We start from the raw sequence: 20,427 nt of genomic DNA, 5'->3' as shown, positions 1-20,427 counted from the left end.
ACTGCCGAGATGAAAAACACAGAAATGGATGTCCCCGGTGTCGCAAAGCATCTTAAATCAATAAAAGCAAGGCTTCCGGTCCAGATTGTATACCAGTCTGATTCCTCTCAGAGTATGCTAATACAATAGCTCCATATTTAGCAGTTAAATACAACCGCTCGTTCACAAAAAGTTCCGTACCTAAAGACTGGAAAACTGCTCAAGTCACACCAGTACCCAAAAAGAGGCGAGCGAGGTGGCGCAGTGGTTAGACACTGGACTCTCATTCGGAAGGACGACGGTTCAATCCCGCGTCCGGCCATCCTCATTTAGGTTTTCCGTGATTTCCCTAAATCACTGTAGGCAAATGGCGGGATGGTTCCTCTGAAAGGGCACGGCCGGCTTCCTTCCCCATCCTTCCCTAATCCGATGAGACCGATGACCACGCTGTCTGGTCTCATTCTCCAAACCAACCAATCAACCAACCAACCAACAACCAACCAACCAACCCAAAAAGAGGAGTAGGAGTAATCCGTTGAATTATAGGCCCATATCACTAACGTTGATTTGCAGAGGGATTTTGGAACATTCACTGTACTGGAACATTATGGAGTACCTAGAAGAAAACGATTTATTGACACGTAATCAGCACGGATTCAGAAAACATCGTTCTTGCGAAACACAATTAGCCCTTAATACTCACGAAGTAATGAGTGCTATCGACAAGGGATGCCAAATTGAATCCATATTTTTGCATTTCCGGAAGGCTTTCGACACCGTTTCTCACAAGCGTATTCTAACCAAACTGCGTGTCTGTGGAATATCACCTCAGTTGTGCGACTGGATTCGTGATTTCCTGTAAGAAAGGTCACAGTTCGTGGTAATAGACGGAAAGTCATCGAGTAAAACAGAAGTAGTATCCGGCGTTCCCCAAGGAAGTGTTATATGTCCTCTATTGTTCGTGATCTATATTAACGACGTAAGAGACAATCTGAGTAGCTGTCTTAGATTGACCTGAATCCTGTAAAACACCTTTGGGATGTTTTGGAACACCGACTTCGTGCCAGGCCTCACCGACCAACATCGATACCTTTCCTCAGTGCAGCACTCCGTGAAGAATGGGCTGCCATTCCCCAATAAACCTTCCAGCGCCTGATCGAACGTATGCCTGCGAGAGTGGAAGCTGTGGTCAAGGCTAAGGGTGGGCCAACACCATACTGAATCCCAGCATTACCGATGTAGTGGGCCACGAACTTGTAAGTCATTTTCAGCCAGGTGTGCGGATACTTTTAATCAAATAGTGTATCCTCTCGCCAGTAAAAGTCAGTGACATTAACATCCCCCATTTGAATGGCAAATGGCCTGACCCTCACTACATTAGACACCTTGACTCGCAGTCTGTTATTACGTGATTACTGTTTTGCTGTTGTTGATATTCATGTAGCATGCGCAACATACTACTGACGATGATGATAACATTAGTACCATTATAATAGTTTTTTTAGCCATGCTCAATTTGTTGCTGTATGTTCTCCGTACTTTCCTGTCTTAGCATTCTAAATTAAATCCTTGAAAAAATGACGTACAGTAATTACAATTATACGCAGACTATAGGCTCTTGTTGCACATCCCACTGAGTGTTGTTAAAGGAAAATCACAGCACACTTCCTTCCCTAAGATCAAAGTTTTACAGTCAGTTGTGATGTAAATAGTTTTCGCAGAGCATTACTTGAACAGATTTTCTAACTTACGTAAAAGTCACAGTATACCAAAGCACGCTCTTTTCTTTCTGTTTCGTCACACATTATATCATTTAACTTTAAGTTGTATGAAGCAAGCGTAGTATTTGGTGGACAGAGAATATTTTTTTTAAAGATATGATCTTGCAGCCTTAACATTCTTCAAAATGTTGTCTTAACACGAAAAATATGATGGTGTAATTATTATTTTTTGGACTGATCAAAGCATAGTCGCGATGCAGATGACTGATATTGAGCATAATTTTTTTCTGCATTGTATTGAAAAGATTATAGCAGCATCTTACTTATACTTGATTTCAAAGATATTTTTAACTCAACAGATAGCTCTGTAAATAGAAGTGGATAAATGTGTAAATAACTGTTCTTCATTAGCAGCGGAGTTGTTAGTTTTGGGATGATGTTAGGGATGTACCTGCAAATTACTTTTTTAAAAACTACTTGTGTGTTACAGTTGGTCTCTCATTAGTAAATACAGTTTTGAAGGCAAACAGTAGCTGTGATTGGTGATGTAATTTTAGATGAAAGCCAGCAGTTAACTCGTTGGTTTCGTGTGGATCTGATGGCATGGAGCACAATATGGCCCCTAGTCAGAACCAGGCTCCTTCTCGTCACCGTTACTCGTTTCTGCGACTGCATATACCAGATGGCGCTCTTACCCACAACTGGAGTGTACCGACACTCACCATCACGACACCAAGTGCTGAGAGCACTCGCAAATTCAGCTTCGGTTTACATCGATACTCGCAGACGGTGGGTGCTTGTGACTGGAAGTGGAACTGTTTCTGCATGATGTGCCTGTCGTTAGAGGAGGTCAAGACTAACTAATGAGGAATTGATACCAATGATGGAAAGTTGCACACCACATTAAAAACTGCGAAAAGAAGAAGAGAAAGAGGCCCGCTAACTTGGTAGTTGATAAATATTTGTTAACAAACTTGGCTTCTGTTAATATTGTAGTGTTGTCTGAAATTTGAGGTTAGCTCATGTGTTTGACTGATTAATAAAGTGAATGATGTAGGTTTTGAACACTTTTGATGCGACTAAAGTATGTGTAACAGGGAAATGTTTTCACTGTGGATTTACATGGGTGAAAACAATACATTGTGTATGTATGGCTAAAACCAGTTCCAAATTGTTGTGACACCCTGTTCTCTAACTGCTTGTGGCAGCTGTGAAAATTTGTAGCGTTAGTTGTGCTTGTTTCTAGGAAATGTTTTTTCTGTGGGTTGTGTTTTCTGTTTGTCATGTAGAACATGTAGACTAAATAGTTTCAGTGAAACTAGTATTAGATAAAATTGCACACTCTTACTATCATAAGAAGCTTTGTTCTTTGCTAAAACTGTGTTGTGTGTCATGTCTCTTACTTTTGATGATTTTTTTAGTATCCTAAGCAAAGATTTTTATCACTGTTACTTACATTTTTGTTCTGTTTCTCTCTTGTTTCCAGACCCTCCACCGCACTGATTCAATGGTATCGCTCTGTTACCGCTCATTATCAGCATATATTTCAGATGACAATATCAGTGGGCTCCAGAACTTTCTGGAAAATAAGAGGGTGCAGGTGGATGACAGAGATGAGGTAAGCATTACGTGACGCTTAACACATCTATTTCAGCCATAAGAGTTTCTTCTATAGAATTGTCAGTACTTATTTTTGTAGTTTTTTAGTGTTTAGTAAAAGTAAGCAATGCACACCTCCCAAACTGTATATTAAATTTTGGAAGTGGTAGTTGAATGATTCCAATCCTTGGAAGTGGCGTCATATTGCTATACTGTGGTTGGTTTTGCTTGCGAGGCATGAAGGCGGACTAGACCCGATCGCAGCTGAATAGTAGGTTAAGTGCTGTGCGTTGGTGTACCAGTCAGGCTGAGTGTGGTTTACCACACTCATTTAGGCACCTGGGAGGCTAGTCCCCAAATTTTACCTCCAGAAATACAATACATGAACAATTAAAATATGATTACACGATTCACACACAGATGACACAGTCTTTTCCTCTTTCAGATTACTGCGATGACTGTGGTATCAGGAAATGTATCCGACCTCAAATATAAATAACAAAATAAAATTTGCAATTTAAGGGTGTATTGTATTAAACCGATGACCGAGAAAAGACGGAGAGGCTTCGTCCCGCCGTAGCCCTCAGTGGTTCACAACCCCACAACAGGCCACAGCAGTCCACCGCCGCCCCACACCGAGCCCAAGGTTATCGATCAGGGTGTACACGCCCTGGGAAATCCGGGAAAAACGCGGGAATTTTTTCGTCAGGGAGAAAACCGGGAAGAGCCCAGGAATATTTAGAATTCCGGGTATTTTCATTGTTTTAGTTTTCAGTTAAATTTTTGTAGTTTTGACTGGTAAGAACTGATACACTAACAAAGAATTGTACTTTAGCCTGCTACTGCAAAATAATACCGCAGCAATAAAACATAAACGAGAGCGAAAAACTAAATAAAAAGGAATTGCACCATTTATAACAACAAAACACAGTGCACACGCAAGCGTCTGCAAACAGCAAAATGTGTCAAAGGCTTTCGACGAAGAGTGCAATACTTCAAAACAATAGATTGCTTCCGATGAGTGTGACGTCACAACGGTTTATATTACGGTTGTTGAGCGGTTACCAGCGCCCTTCCGCGCAATACTGTCGCATATGAGAAGTACCTTACCCCGCTTCTTGAAGTGCGGTTCTAGCTGTATCAGCAATAGCAAGAAGCAGCCAGATGCTAACCGGAAAAATTTTTCTGGCGCGCGCGCATGCCCAGAGCAGTCTGAGTTGTGGGCCGAGTAGTAGTCTCCACGTGCACCTTGTTTAAGTTTGGTGATTTTGCTGTTTACTCTTCGTTTACAGCTCGCAAGCCAAATGAAAACAATGCGTATGTCTGTGGCCGGGAGCTATAAATACATTCACATAATTGCGGAAGGCTAACATAAGTTTTCATTTTCAGTTTTCTGATTTCATCTTCTTTCCATTTTTCTGGCAGTCGGGCAATAATTGCTTTCCAAAACAATGAAGTTATTTTTGTTGATTTTGTAACAAAAAATTGATTTCAATTAGTCTTTTCCGCAGAGGCAGTCAATTTATTTGAAATAGTATTGGCTAGAGTCAACTGTTCGCGAAATTTCAAGTGCACGTTTTTATCTTCTGGGACGTATGGCTGTATGTCACAATCAACGAAATATGAGATAATAGCAGCATTGATAATACAAGAAAATTTGCATCCCGAAAACCACACTGAGAAGTTTAATATCAGGTTGGGTCGTACTTCTTTGTGAATCTGGACATATGACTGTGCCCTTAAGCCGAATTCAGTATCGTTTACGAAATTCCGATGCTCTTAAAGTAACTTCTGATGTCTTGTTTCGTTTATGACGTAATTTTAGTATCTTCTGATGTCTTGTTTCGTTTATGACGTAATGTAATATCTCTTAATGCACAAACGCTGCTTGCTGGCACTCAGACAACTGCTGGAACCAATTCTAGCAGGTCGTGGGAAAATTTTTCGACTGGTGGTTTGAAAAGCGTTACTTTCAAAGTACGTTTCATTTTAAACTACGTGAATTACGTTACGTGTGCGTATTAAATCACAGTGTGTTTGGTTTTCGTTTAAAGCTGAAAACTTTGAGAGCCAACCACTTAGAAGAATTTCGAGCCCACAAGACCAGACATTTATGTCATTGCTTAAAATTACGCTGGTACATTTTTGTGATGTGTCGAACTGTAACTCACTCAAAAAAGACAAATATTATATGTGAAAGCTTAGCTCACTTGTAGCTACACTATGTTCATTAATTTAAACTATTAACTTTGCCTGTTTGCGTGTTTGCGCTACTTTACAGTGATAATGCTTTTGGCTGACCACATCACGCATCCTATGCTCTGAATCACTAAGTTTACTTGCGACACATCATCCGAAGGATGAAAACTGAATTTCGTAAACCGCTTTAGAAAAGCCACTTCGTCAGTATTAGCAGAAAATTTTTAAAAATAAGACCAAACCTGACAGCTCCGGCACGTTTCAATACCGGCTGTGTTTACAAGGGAGCTAAAATCGATTGCGGAATTGGAAAAGCGGCTACCAGAAGCGGATTTCCAGAACCGATTTTCAGGTGTTCACCACCCAAATCGGTATTAGGAAATCGGTTTACGAAATGCTGTTTTGGGAGCCCCATGTAAACGCGGCGAATATCTGGGATCATCGGCTGGCGAGGTCATGCGACATGAGATACGATTGGCTTTCAAAAACTGATCGCAACCTAGATTTCAATACTCCGGAAACTAACTTTCTGTGTTTGGTGGAATTCAACTGTATACTTAAGTGATACGAAAATAGTCAGCGTACATCTTGCTGCACATAAAAGATCTTTCTAAAAGCGCTTTTTTCTTTTTTTGATTTCTTTCTTTTTTTCTGGTGTTCGTTTCATAAAGTGCTGGGAAGTTCCACGTCAGTGTATAAAATCTTAACCATTCAAAGGATTGATATGTTTTACGGTTCCAAGGGAAAGTGCATTTTCACCCGGGAGAAAGTATGTTTTTAACCGGGAGATCCTCGAAAAAATCCGGGATTTTATTTTTCTTCCTTGTCCACATATACATCCTGACTATCCTGGAAGAGGGGACCCTGTAGTAGACGGGATAAACATTGGGGAAAAGAAGAAGAAGCAAGAAAATTAATACATGCATGGATGAGAAATCTTAACTTCGCAGGTATATTGATGAAACGTTTAAAGCAGCATTATAATAGTGTTAAGGTAATAGCAGACAACTAGTTTGAGGGGAAAATAATGTAGTGATGTTTGGGATGATATTGCTGTTTGGTAAACAATATTGTGGCCAATGCACCCGGTTGACTGTAGCTGACAAAACCAGAAAGGAACTGATTCAGTAGGGAGGAAGTTCAAAACATAGATGAGAGTTTGTGAGTAGGGAGACACAGCAGCTTACAATTACAAGGAAGTTCAGCATCAAATAAAATATGTTCCGCAGATGTAGACAAAAGAGGCAATTATTTAACAATAGTGTTTATACAAACAATAAAAGATGCCAGAGGTGTGAAGAGAGCAAAAGAAAAGTTAATCCCAAATGTAAGTAGACCACTACTTAAGGAAAAATTGAGAGTTTTAGGCAGTTAATAAGAACATGAAAGAATATGCTGAATTAGACAAAACTTCAGAAATTTCTTTGACAAAATGTAAAAACAAGCATTCCAGTTTCTTAAAAATGTTTTTGTGGTTAAAGCAATAAATCACAAAACAGATAGTGATTCCAGAAGTAATTCCTTTTCAGATGTTTACACCATTCAGAATAAGAAAAGTAAGGCATCCGCAAATGATGGTGTTTCAATAGAAATGGTTAATGTTTGAGGCAAAGTAACACAAAATGAATTCATAAATTATTTACAGAATGGCTGCAGATGAAGACAGCTCTCCAGCGTAGGAACAGTGTGGCAGTAATTCTAATTCACAAGAAAGCAAGCAGACCAAGACATGAAAAAAACCTCCTCTGCACAATATACTAAAATTATCACATAGACATAGAATACACATTAAATTGTATTCAAACAGAAGAACAAACTGATTTTAAAAGTTGATGCACCAGAATGGACCACTTCAAGTTTTGAATTAAAGTGTAGGACAGGGCAATGACTACAAATTTTTACATCATCTGAGAACCATAGATTTTGAGAAAGTTTTTGCTTAATTTTGAACAAAATGTATACTGACAACTCTCGAGAAACAAGACATTGATTCAGACTGTGTGTTCAAGAAGTTTTCAACTTAAAAATGACTCGTTCTGTTTATTACTGCTCCTTTCCTGACCGAGACTCTGTCAAGCACTGGGTTGGTATTCTGGAGTAGCAGCTTAAAATTTCCAAAAATCGCTTTTCAAATTTTGTGACCAATTTCCCCCTCCACATTCTGGCCCAATTGTGTTCCATTTTTAATGAAACCAGTGGTAATGGAATGCTAAATTTTAATCTTCTTCCCTTCAGTTTTTTCTATTTACATCTCCTAGTGTGGGGAATGGGATGGTGAGAGTTTGAAAGAACACTAAAAGTTGCAACTGCTGAGGTAATAATACAATTTACTGCATTGTATTAACATGTATCGTCGTTACTTGAATTGCAAATAAATATGCAGCTCTGTGTTGTTATAGAATGGTGGAAACCACATCCCTGAATTCAAAATAAGTGTTTTTGATATTATAATGGTGGAAGAAGGGAAGTTGAAGGCAAATTAGGGATTGTATTCTTGTAGGTGAGCCAGTTTGAAGTGTTTGCAGGACACAGTAAAATAAACATTGTCCCAAATATATGTCTATCAGCGTAGAAAACATGTAGAATTTCTATAGATTATGTCAACATTAGGCATATCTATGATAAAAGAAGTATACTGATTGAAATGAGCCATCATTCACATTTTATTCTGAAATTAAAGTGAAAGAATTTGCCAGGGAAGTTTGTAGAAATTGCCATGTAAGATGAACAGTTACTCCAAATGGAATTAGAAAATATCTGTGTGAAGAAGTGTTGTTGTCATTGTTGGTGGTGGTAGCAGCAGTAGCAGTAAAGGTATTATTAGTTGTGGTTATGTGATTGTTTTTGTTGCTGTGATTTTATGTCTTTCCTTTAGCCCCATTTGTGATTCCTTTGTTTCAGAATGGAACAACAGCTCTCATTTTTGCAGCAACAAAAGGGAAGCTTAATTTTGTTCGGGAATTAATCAATCATGGAGCAGAGGTTAATGCTGAAGATGGGGTGAGTAATTAAACAGAAAATTAATAAAAGTCATTTCATAAAAATACAAGTACCTAGATGATGATGATGATGATGATGATGGTAATAATCATAATAATAATTTTTGATAATGATAATCATGGTTTGATGATTTTGATAGTACAACAATGTAACTTAAAACATGGTGCAGTTACATATTTTCAGAGCAAATACATATTATTGTACGACGGTTTGTCCGTAAAGTAACGCACCACATTGAATGAGTGCTACAAGTTTCTGTCACTTCTGACAGATAGTGTAGCTGCGGGGCAATTTCAAAATGACGTCTGTAGGTGATGTACATTACAAGCAATATGCCGTCATTGAATTTCGCACTGCAAAGAAAGAAACAGTGGGGAATATTCACAAACACTTGTGCAACACCTATGGAGCATCTGCTGTCAGCAGAAGTACGGATAGTTACTGGGCACGGAGAGTGAAGACATCAGAAGACGGTTCAGCGGAACTCCACGATTTGCAGTGGTCAGGAAGACTGTTCACCCTAAAGCCCTGACGTAGCCCCTTTCGACTTAATTTTTGGGCCATTACAGGATGCCATTTTTGGAAGACATTTTGAGGACGAAGAGGTGGTGATTCACACAGTGAACCACTGGCTCCGCCACAAGGACGAGGGTTGGTACCGACAGGGCATACACACCCTTGTCTCGCGCTGGAGGAAGGCTATAGAATGGAATGAAGGTTACATGAAAAAATAGGATGTGCAGATAAAACACCATTCTTTCATGTGTGTAGTTATCATTATGTTGAATAAAGAATTGTTGAAGAAAGAAAATGCGGTGCGTTACTTTCTTGGCAACCCTCGTAGTACAATTTCATATACTTTACCAAGAGCTAGCAGGATTATTTTCTATTTAAATATATATTTTATACTATAATGTAATGGAATATTTTTCTGGGAAAGGACTCATTGTAGATAGTGGTACATTACTCAATTGTGGCCTTCTCTAGGTGAAAGGGCAAGTTTTTACTGATTTTTGTGTCATATCGAGACATTTTTAATTGATATGCTATAACATTGGTTGATCATTCATTGTGAGCTGTGATTTTTAACTGTAAATTCAAAATTAGCAAAATTTTTCGTCCAATCTGTAAGCATTTATCTTCTCGATAACCAGGATCGTCAAATTTTCAATAATTGCAAAGCAGTGAATATTTCAGAGCACACTTATGAACATACACATGATTTTATTTGAAATTATTCTTAATGGTAAATGAAGAATCAGATCTGAAATATTTGGTTATAAACTGAACATCTACAGCAGAGCTCAACATCTGAAATTCACTTTTATGGTATTGAGTATTAGTCCTAAACACAGTTCTTTTTTATTGGTGTTTATGTTCAGTATGGTATAAACTTTTCTAGAAAGTATAAATAATCCACTATAATAAGGCATTATTTGATCCCATTTGATTTTTCCTACCTCCTTGTAATTCTTAGGAGAGGAATAGGAACTTAAACCATTCATACAATTTATATCATGCACTTGGCAATGGACACAAGTGTCAGATATAAATATATAAGTTGTTTATAGTTCTAAATATACATTAAAATAACACGAAACATGTACAATGTGGGAACATTCAAGAATAATGACTGTTATGTCTTTTGAAGGACAGATGTTTTGTAAGAAAATATGTGGGCTGGTGAATAGGAATGAAAATCCTCCAGTGATTTCAAGCATGCAATAACATTGTGCAAGTATCTTCAGCATCTTCCTCTCTTCTTTGTTTTCAGCGAAGTTTCTTTTGTATCAGGGTGGCATAATGTAAAAATAATGAGTACCAACTTTCTGAATTGTATTGCATATAGTTAAAGTAAGGTGTATCTGTGGAATACCCTGTTTCGCTGACCAGATTTCCCCTTTCACAGGACAACTGGACAGCACTACTGTGTGCAGCAAAGGAAGGCTATGCCGATATTTGTGAGGAACTGCTGGAGCATGGAGCTGACACGGAGCACCGTGACATGGGTGGCTGGACAGCACTCATGTGGGCAGCTTACAAAGGACGAGATAACGTAGTTGATGTCCTCGTGGCTCATAATGCCGAAGTAAATGCTCATGGAAACTTCCACCTTTCTGCTCTACTGTGGGCTGCAGGCAGAGGGCATTCTACTATAGTGCAAAAGTTGCTTAGGAATGGAGCAAAAGTTAATGTTGGTGACAAGGTGAGAAACTCTCAACAGACACAAATCCCTAACATAAAGATTAATTTGTGCTGGTATTATGCTACATGCAGTCATTCAGTGCTCTTTCAATGTAAGTGTTTATTTCAGTATGGCACTACTGCTCTTATTTGGGCTAGCAGGAAGGGAAATACAGAAATAGTGGATGCCCTTTTGAAGGCAGGAGCCAATGTTGACACAGCAGGAATGGTAGGTATTTCTTAATAAACATTTTTTAAATCTTTCTACTATGGAATTTGGAATAACTTCTCTGTCATCACAGTGAAACAATTTTATAAGCTAATTTTGTTTGCAGTATTCATGGACGCCACTGCTTGTTGCTACATTAGGAAATCACGTCGAAGTTGTCAATCGTTTGTTGGAACATAAACCCAATGTGAATGCATTAGACAAGGATGGATGTACAGCTCTGACTCTAGCCTGTAAGGAGGGATTCCATGAAATAGCTGTTGCATTACTTAATGCTGGTGCATACATTAACATTCAGGTAAGCCCATTCAGTATGTATTGTTACATACACCCTTTTGTATTAGTCATCATTTATTCTAATTGAAAGTTGGCCCAAGATGCTGGAGGTGGCAGTCATGTGTGCATGAGGTGTGCTTGCTTGTGTGTTTGAATGGTGTGTTATTCTCTTTTGCTGATGAAGGCTGTGGCAGAAAGATCTGTGTAAGTGTCTTTTAATTGTGCCTGTCTGCAGCATAACGTGTCCTCTTTACAGTAAGTAGCAATCTGACCCTTCATTTTTACTAATATCCAGACGATCACTATTCACTAGACTTTATGTAAACGGGATATCTTTTTTATTATGAAGCAAATTTTAAATCTCAGAAATTCCAAAATTACATTAAAAGCATTCAGTAAATTATGTGTGTATATGGGGTCTGGATCTGCAATTCCTCATGGGCGTTTGCGACAAATAAGTTTCTCTATTGTTAAGCATTATTCAGCAGTACAGAGCAAAACATAGTTTTTAAGTATGTAGTGATCTCCCTACTGTAAGTGGTTACTATGAATAGGGAAGCAGTAACCATTATTGTCTTCTTTCCCCATTTTAGGTGAGTAGCTTTTTTGCTAAACAATTTAAAGACTTGGGTAAGTACAGAGTATGATGATAAAAGGCATCCAGTTAACTTACAAAGAATAATCGTTAGCTAGTATATGTGTATGTAAACAAAATATTCAACACAAAAGCTCAGTTTCTGTACTTATGTTTATTATCATAATAGATACATATACTTCGCCCTCCAAAAAAGGGAGCTGAAATACAGGCTGATGTAGTCTAGTCAATGTAAGAAAATGCATCACAGTTGCAGTGGTCTGGGCACAGCAGCTTCCCTGCACCCACCTCAACCAATTGTCTACACTCTGAATAAAATTAATGCTTGATTGACAGGTTGCAGTGGATGAAGAAAGTGTTGTCACACTTCACAAGATGGTATATGCAATATGCAAAACGGGCAACACAGTGACCGTGTTGCTTTGAAGAAAGAATTACGGTCATATGGCAGCTGGCCCCTACCATTTGCCACAATGCAACATAAGTCACAAAATAATTTTGATTGCATTATAACACAATTTGTAAATGTATCTATGTCAATGTATTGGTGCTCTTACAGCTAAACTATTGCTTTCGTATGTAGCCATTAGCACTACACGGCTAAAAGGAGGCAACAGTGCTGCTACCAGTCAGGAATTTATGTCTTGCCAGCGCCACCTTTAAAATGAATCAGTATTGTGTGAAGTAGCACTGCAGTGACCATTGTTGGTGATGTGTTACATTCCACCAAGTTTCGAAATAGTATGCTCTGCAGAAGCAAGTTCAGGACTTGGTTCGCAATGCTGAAACATAATTTTGACTGGAATTCGGTGAAATAAAAATCTGGTCTTTCCCAGAAAATGACAGTTTATGGTACTGTAAGATAATTCATTTACCTGCCTGCTGAACAGCATTCGCTTAGTGCACATCTGTTCTCCAGGTCACAGTCTAGGAAGCATGTAAGCAAGCTGTTTTCTATGTGTATAATAAATAATGAGATGCCTATTTTTAGTTAAATGATATTTATTGGTTTAGGTAGTAAGCTATTTGCCACTCTTATTCTTTTGTTAAAATGTGTTAGGAATACATTGCAACCTATATTGCTACATAATTATAAAAAAAGTGATTGAATATGTTGCAGTAAGATATTCGCTCATTTAAGAAGTCATTTTATCCAGTGTAATATGATTTCCATGGGGGGGGGGGGGGGGGCTGCCTATAGCCCCCATAGCCCCCCCCCCCTTTGCCACCACCCCTGCTATTGTGTTATCTAGAAATAAGATATAACACCTCTTTTATTGCATTTGGGAATTTCCATCTGCATGATGGCAGTGAATTTGGTCAGCTATTTAAGGATGATTTCTGGTTAAATTTCAGGATCGAGCTGGAGACACAAACTTAATTCATGCTGTTAAAGGAGGCCACAGAGGGGTTGTTGAAGCTCTTCTGAAAAAGTATGCAGATGTAGACATTAGTGGAAAGGTAAGATTTTTCATTGTAGTGTTGGACACTCCATGGTTTATCACCATTTAAAATGTTGGGTGCATTTGCTGAAAAATGTTTATAAGTGAAAACAGACATAAAGAAGTTTTGCATGTAGCATTCTGAAAAATGCGTACTGACTCATAAATATTCCATGTATATCACTGGATTTTTGAAATAAAGTACTTACACACAAGTGAAAGACTACACCTTCACAGTCATACAACCAGCATATGAATGCTCATCATATTGCTGAGCCACAATTGGAGCTTAAAGCAAGGGACCACCATTGTGAAGAGGACATAAATAATAAAGCACATAATGGATTCAATTTATGAATCCCAGCCCATTTACAAACCCGTCGCTGATATTTAAATTATGAGCATATTACACAGTCATATAATTTGTAAATCGCAATGACCTACAGGATAACTTATCTATGTGCACAGAAAATGAAATGGTATACAGGTAACACTGAAACACATCGAAAGTTAAACCTTTCACTGCTACAGACATGCCCTCTGTATTCAGTGTTGAGGGTGACTTCACTTATGGCTGTACTGCTCGACTAATACTGGTGCCTGTGCAGAGAGATGGGATTCTGTGCCGTGAGATAATCATCTGATTTTAAGAAAACTGTTAGATGAAAAAATTGCGTATCTTACAGTCTGATACTTTTGCTTGATAAACAGCTGAATTTATTTTCATTATGCATCATACTTACTGTACAGCATCAAAAATTAAGTAATATGTTGCACACAATTTTGAAGTGTGTGCAGGGGTAAAAAGTCATTGAGTAAACTTTGCATATGGTTGATTTTAGCTGATACATATCAGTGAATAAAATGTAGATAAGATACCAAAATTTTATTTAAAATTGAGAGCAGAACAATATCTCCTTTCACTATCGAATTATTGATTTTTATATCCGAAGGAAGGTATGCGTGATGCACCCATTTCCGTCCTTACACATTGCGAATTTTGTAATCATAATAAACATTATATTTCATTAACTATTTGAGGTATTGAAACTAAGTTTCTTGCCAAATGACAACATGCAAAGATGCTCAAATATTATATGATAAATATTCAATACTTTTTCAATTCACCAAGATATGGGAGTAACTCATCTGCAGCTGTGAGAGGTCAGCAGCTCAGTGTCAAACACAGGAAACACAAGTGGCATGCATACATGTCTACAGCACCTTGGGAATGGGAGAGAGCAGAAGGGTAAATGCTGTACCCTTCTTTTGGGAACACTTTATTAGCATGACTTTAAATTGTGTATATTGATAACTAATTTTGCCAAATAAAAATTGCCATCTTCAGAGCTATAAAATATTTAGAAATATACAGGTCAGTATTCAACTGGAATACACACACAAGAAAATAGACTGCATAGCAATAGTGTTATTTACCACTTAGTACAAAGTACTAGTGTCTACAATTTTACTGCAAGAGAAATTAAAAGTGGCTATATGAAAATGTATCCACAGTCAAAAAATGAACATATGTTTGAGATATGTTCATGAGAAACATACCTCACAATAAAGGCATTTTTCTGTTACACCCGATATCATTTCACAATGCAGTAGGTATACTGAAATGGTATGATAAGTAGGTAGCAAAATACATGTCATATAGTACAGTATCAGAAAATTTGTCCCTGCTGACAGATAGAGATAGACAGAGATAGCTTATAAAGAGACTTTCAGGTGCTTGAGCTGCCACCAGGCACCAGTTCAGATTTGGGATGTAAATTGACAAAGAAACACAGATGTAAGTGTGCCTGTATAATAGTAATATACAGTGATACAAAAAACAATTTACAGATTGTAATGATGCAGGATTTAAAACATAAAAAATATAAAATTATTGTGGCAGAGAGCTTCACAGATAGAATCACAAATGGTGCACGAGATAAAATTTGGATGACCACATTACAGTAAACCATAACATTGTTGTAGTGTTGGGACATTTATCTGTGAAGAACAAATTCCAAAATGTATAATATTGTAACAAAACCAATGGTACCGTACATCAATCATATGTAAAATATATTATACGAAGACAGCCACATGCACTTATAATATGGCTGAACATGCACTTTATATAACATTGTAAATTATTGCTTGCATAACAGATAATGTTCAAATGCACTCACATTGACAGAGAGAAGGTGCATGTTACATTCAATGTTCTTCACCAAGTGGTGTTCAGGCCTATGCAAGTAAAACCATTTTTAAAAATTACATTGAAGCATATGTAATGTAGTACTGTGAGTTATGAGTGCAAGACAAAGGAAATACCTGCTGTCACGAAGTCCGAACACTGAAGATGGCCCATACCAGGGCTTAAGTGTAAAATGTTATGAAGAATAATGAAAGATACAAATGTCATATACACAACATTGTATGGGACAATGGGCTAAACTGGAACACTGTAAGGGTTTCGTGTACATACAACTAACATAACAGTTAAAAACAAAATTATGGTGATGCGTTAAAACCATGTGTTAACAATTTCCATTAGTTGACTGTGTGAGGTGCAGTTGATCTCAGTTGAGCATTTGACAGAGAGTTATTGTGAGTGAGATATGTGGTATGAAACAGTGTCTATGTATTAATTAAATATTGGAAAGTATATGCAAAGATGACCTCTTATACAATGACAATTTTATAAAAAAATAGATTGAAACAGGATGGTCAAAAAAAATATTCACAAAGGGGAAGCAAGAGAACATGTGTAAAAGTACTGAAATTTGCAACCTTTCAAGAGTCTGTGGTTCCTTCTTCTGGCAGAAAGGTTAAAGGAAAAGAAAGAGAGGTGAAGGAAAAGGACTGTTGGCCTTTAGGAAATGGGGGAGAATTAGGAAAAGTTACCCAGAGCTTCGTATCAGTGGAAACTTACTGGATGGGATGAGAAGGAAGAGTCTATTTCTGGTCGGAACGCAACTGTATCAAATGGTACATATTGATGTTACATGTTGACTGTAACTGTAAACCAGCCTCTCAAGAAATACTAAAAGTCAGTAAAAGTTGCAGAAATATGTGCAGTATTAAATGATATATTACAAGGCATAAGGCAGTGCATTACTGCACACCACAGTTTGCAGTATAATATCAAACAATATAGAATATAAACATTTTCAGTAAAATTTGTATTAAAGTGTGTGACAGTTCATTGCATGATGTTAATTATGAATGTATGCTAGGATGTAATTTCCAAAACTGGTCATTCACGGTCCAATCATATTAATGTGACCAGTGCCTATGTTAGATGTCAACACACAATAGCCAGTGACAGATGTCAGGTTGTGGCCCTAGCTGTGGAGGGTATATAAAATTTGTTGGAAGAGGGTGGGGAGGGGGGGGGGGGGGGGGAAATGATGGATCTAGCATCCAAAACGGCATGATCATTGGCTTTCAGGCCAAGGATGGAAATGTTCAAAATGGCGAGGTTTGTGAACTGTTTTCATGCTGCCATGGTTAAAATACATCTTGCATGGCAAAATGGCTGTGGAGAAGCATACAGGTGAACAGGCCTGCAGCTGTTGAGCAACTGACCACACAGGTGAACCAATGGGCTTCCAGCAGTGTATCCTTAATGACCATTCAGCAAACAATGCTGAATATGGACCTCCCAAGCTAGCACCTGGTTCATACACTCTGGCTGTGACAAAGGCTGGAATTTGCACACCAGTACTGCAACTCGATGTCCATTGAGTGATGACAGGTAGCCTTTTTTGGATGAATTATGTTCTATGGTCCATTGGACAGATGGCCATTGGTGTGTATGTGTGAAATTTCTGAAAGTAAACACCCTGCAACAAATGTCAGAAGGATCCATGCCGGAGGGCGCTCCTGAGTGTTCTCATCATTTTGGAAGGCACAACGGATCAACCGAAGTATACATCTATCCTTGGGGACTACGTCCACTCTCAAATGCAGTTTCTTGTTCCTCAGCATAATGGCATCTACCAACAGTACAAAGCAACAGCTACACAGCTTGCAGTGTATGTGCACGGTTCGAGTGCAGTGTATGTTGGTTGCAATGTATGTATGCGGCTCAGACCGCACCAGAATGAGTTTAACATACTCCTCTTGCCACCAAACTCCCCAGAGAATATGTGGGACCACCTCAATCAGCCTGTTGGTGCAGTGGATTCTCAAGCAAGAAACTTAGTGCAGCTGATAAAGGCACTGGAGTTGGCATGGCACCACGTCCATGTCAGTACCTTCCAGAACCTTACTGAATCTCTTGCTGCACATCATGCTGTGGTCTGTACTGCAAAATGTAGTTATTCAGTCTTCGGAAAGGTCATTAATGTGACTGGACATCAGTGCACAGATATTTGTGATCTTGGCTAATAAAGTGTTCCCAAAAGAAGAGTATAGCATTGATAATGATATATAACCACTTACACAACAAACAGTCAGGTAATAGTGTACCATTTTTCACATAACTAGCTTTCACTTCTTTTTTGAACCTTGAAAAACATAAAACTAACTGATTTGTAAGTAAAATGATCACATTATAAAATTTCTTGGAACTGATTGGTCTAAATGAAGCAAATTGGTCACAAAATGCACGGAATATTTTACTTTGAACCAAGTGTTATAACTTTGGTCTTGGCACTACTACACAAAATATGAATGCAAAACATTGACATAATTAGCATCTTTCTGTCTTTTGACTTGTAAGTAATAGTCTCTGAAAAATGTTAATTGTATAACAGAGAGTGAAGGTGACCACTCATCATACAGTTCAGATGTTGAGAGGTACGTTAACAAAACTGAAGGTATTGACAAGCTTCCAGACAATGCCTTTCCTCAGACATAACAAACAAACAATCAATCAAAACGCACGCACGCACGCACGCACGCACACACACACACACACACACACACACACACACACACACACACACACACACACACACACACACACCTCTATGTAGTCTCCTCCCTAATTGTATACTGAGTGGTTATTTTTACTCCTTCCATTAGCATTATTTTTACCAGGGCTTTCCACTATTATATTAAATAATCATTTTGCCAAGTACGTAGGCTCACTAGTTTTTATCATAATTTGTTGTACATCACATAGATGACTACAGGTTTGCATCACACAACAAACATCAATTCAGATCAGATATTGTTGTGAATTTCAGTCATTTAATATTTCAGAACAGCAGATGATGTTACAGTGTAGTGTCTGCTGCAGTAGTATAATCACTGCATACACAGTTTTTCTTAAATGTGCAGGATGTATGCATGAGAGTACCTTACTTCTTATTTGTGATAATGTGGATTAGGATAGATTGTGCTCCTCTCCTTATAGAGGAGGTGCTGAGCATGGGAACTCTGTCTGTAACATACACTTTGTTACCGTGATCCCTCTGGCATCAATTTTCACTAGTTCCTTTCTCATTATGCCTCTATCCATTTCCGGTTCCCACGTCAGCCTAAAACACACCTCATATCCCCCCCTGCCCCAAGCACACCTGCACAGTCCTTTCCCCTGTCTACTTCTCCCCTCTCCCTTCCACCCCACCTTCCGATGTTACACCTAAGCAGTCAATCATTCTGCCCAACCATACCCCTACACATTCTCACAGGCATCACTACAGCACCTTCCCCCACCCCTAACCTGCTATACCTGCCCCACACCTCTCTTGTGGTGAGTAGAAATCTATTTTAATTGGAAATAAATAATTTAAAAGTAAAGGTGACCACGTGCAAAATAGTAAAAGTATTGGACTGTCAACAGACATACAACATGGTATGAAAACTTGCTGCTTTCAGAACAATTCTTTAATGAGCTAGATAAAGAAAGCGCGCGCACACACACACACACACACACACACACACACACACACACACACACTTACCTTTACAGCTACAGTCAACACAAGGCATGTGGATATAATTACATAGGCTTGTGGAGTTTTTCAGATTTAAATGTAGTTCTTGTCGGGTTGCTACCTCTAGGATATTTTTGTTTGATGACTGCAAACAGAATACAGAAAGAACTTTTTCCAAAGATTGTATACATCTGTTAATGTGATGAAATATAACAGATTTATTTATCCATTGATGATTGATCTAAATCATATAGCACTTGTGCCAGAGACAGATGAATGAGGCTACAGTTTATGTAACTGATACAAGACAATATATCTTGTGTGTTACCAAAGTAAATGAAAAAATACTATGCAATTGTAAATGTTTAAATAATTTCTATCAAAAGCTTGTTCTTCGCTCACTTATTTGTAGTAACTTGATTATGTGGCAAATAGGTTCTTTATTATGGCATACAACTGAGAAATGTTAGGTGGAAGAATTAAATTTAGCAAAACTACTGTGAATCAGCTAATACATGAAATAGAAATTTGAAACCTGTTTTGATAAGTTTTAAATTAAAACATTAGATGATGCTTTTTAATGTGAGTAAAAGATATGTTTTGTTTGTTCCAGGACAGGAAAACAGCATTATACTGGGCTGTTGAGAAAGGCAATGTAGCAATGGTGAAACTTTTACTGACAGCTAATCCTGATTTGGAAACTTCAACAAAGGTACAGCATTAATTTTTGTGTTGCATTTGGAGAAAGAATTTACTACACCAAAATTTGTGGAGAATGCATCCCATGAAAGTCCAGCCAAATGACTTCAATCAGTGTTCTAATATAAGTGACTGACACAGCAGAAAAACGATGAACATGTAGACCTATTTTGACACTGGGAAAATCAGTGTTAACTGAAGCTCGCTTAGTGTAGGTTATTAAATAATTTGGAAATGGGAAAGCCAATGCTGCTGTGACTTATTGATGCAAAAGGGCACAATATCATCATACAAATGTGTTCAAATGAGGCAGTGTGAGCAAAATCTGAGAAAAGTGTACACTAAACATTGACGTGTTTGCTGACATGAGGTGTATTGCTATGATAGTGATGCATACGTAGAATCAATGGGTAGAAGAGAATTGTTTACTACAGTTAGGGGTACTGTATTGTGCAATGTGATTTGACCGTTAGAATGACTGTTGTCTTGTCTGGACAGTTGTAACAAACTGTGGCCATTTGTAAGTTGGTTCATCACTGCAACTTGTATTGACTGACTGCTACTGGGTGGACATTGCCATGCTAACTATTGTAAAGGCTTCTCTTAATCAGAAACCAAA

The 20,427-nt window shown here is 38.1% G+C and overlaps 1 protein-coding gene across 8 annotated transcripts in view; it reads left to right on the top strand.

Moving 5' to 3' along the window:
• The window catches only part of LOC126350130 (kinase D-interacting substrate of 220 kDa), a 372,816-nt gene that overhangs the window by 274,820 nt on the left and 77,569 nt on the right, over positions 1 to 20,427 (top strand). For 7 of the 8 annotated variants that reach the window (XM_050002494.1, XM_050002491.1, XM_050002496.1 and 4 more), the window contains exons 2-8: positions 3,187 to 3,318; positions 8,400 to 8,498; positions 10,408 to 10,704; positions 10,813 to 10,911; positions 11,018 to 11,209; positions 13,139 to 13,243; positions 19,723 to 19,821. In XM_050002494.1, coding sequence (XP_049858451.1) covers positions 3,208 to 3,318; positions 8,400 to 8,498; positions 10,408 to 10,704; positions 10,813 to 10,911; positions 11,018 to 11,209; positions 13,139 to 13,243; positions 19,723 to 19,821 — 1,002 coding nt within the window. In that variant the 5' untranslated portion in view covers positions 3,187 to 3,207. Of the gene's footprint in view, positions 1 to 2,257; positions 2,490 to 3,186; positions 3,319 to 8,399; positions 8,499 to 10,407; positions 10,705 to 10,812; positions 10,912 to 11,017; positions 11,210 to 13,138; positions 13,244 to 19,722; positions 19,822 to 20,427 lie in introns of all 8 variants that reach the window. The other variant, XM_050002489.1, reaches the window with a different exon arrangement.

Source organism: Schistocerca gregaria, chromosome 1 (genome assembly GCF_023897955.1).
Source record: "Schistocerca gregaria isolate iqSchGreg1 chromosome 1, iqSchGreg1.2, whole genome shotgun sequence".
NCBI lineage: Eukaryota > Metazoa > Arthropoda > Insecta > Orthoptera > Acrididae > Schistocerca > Schistocerca gregaria.
This window is presented reverse-complemented; position numbering and strand designations above follow the sequence as displayed.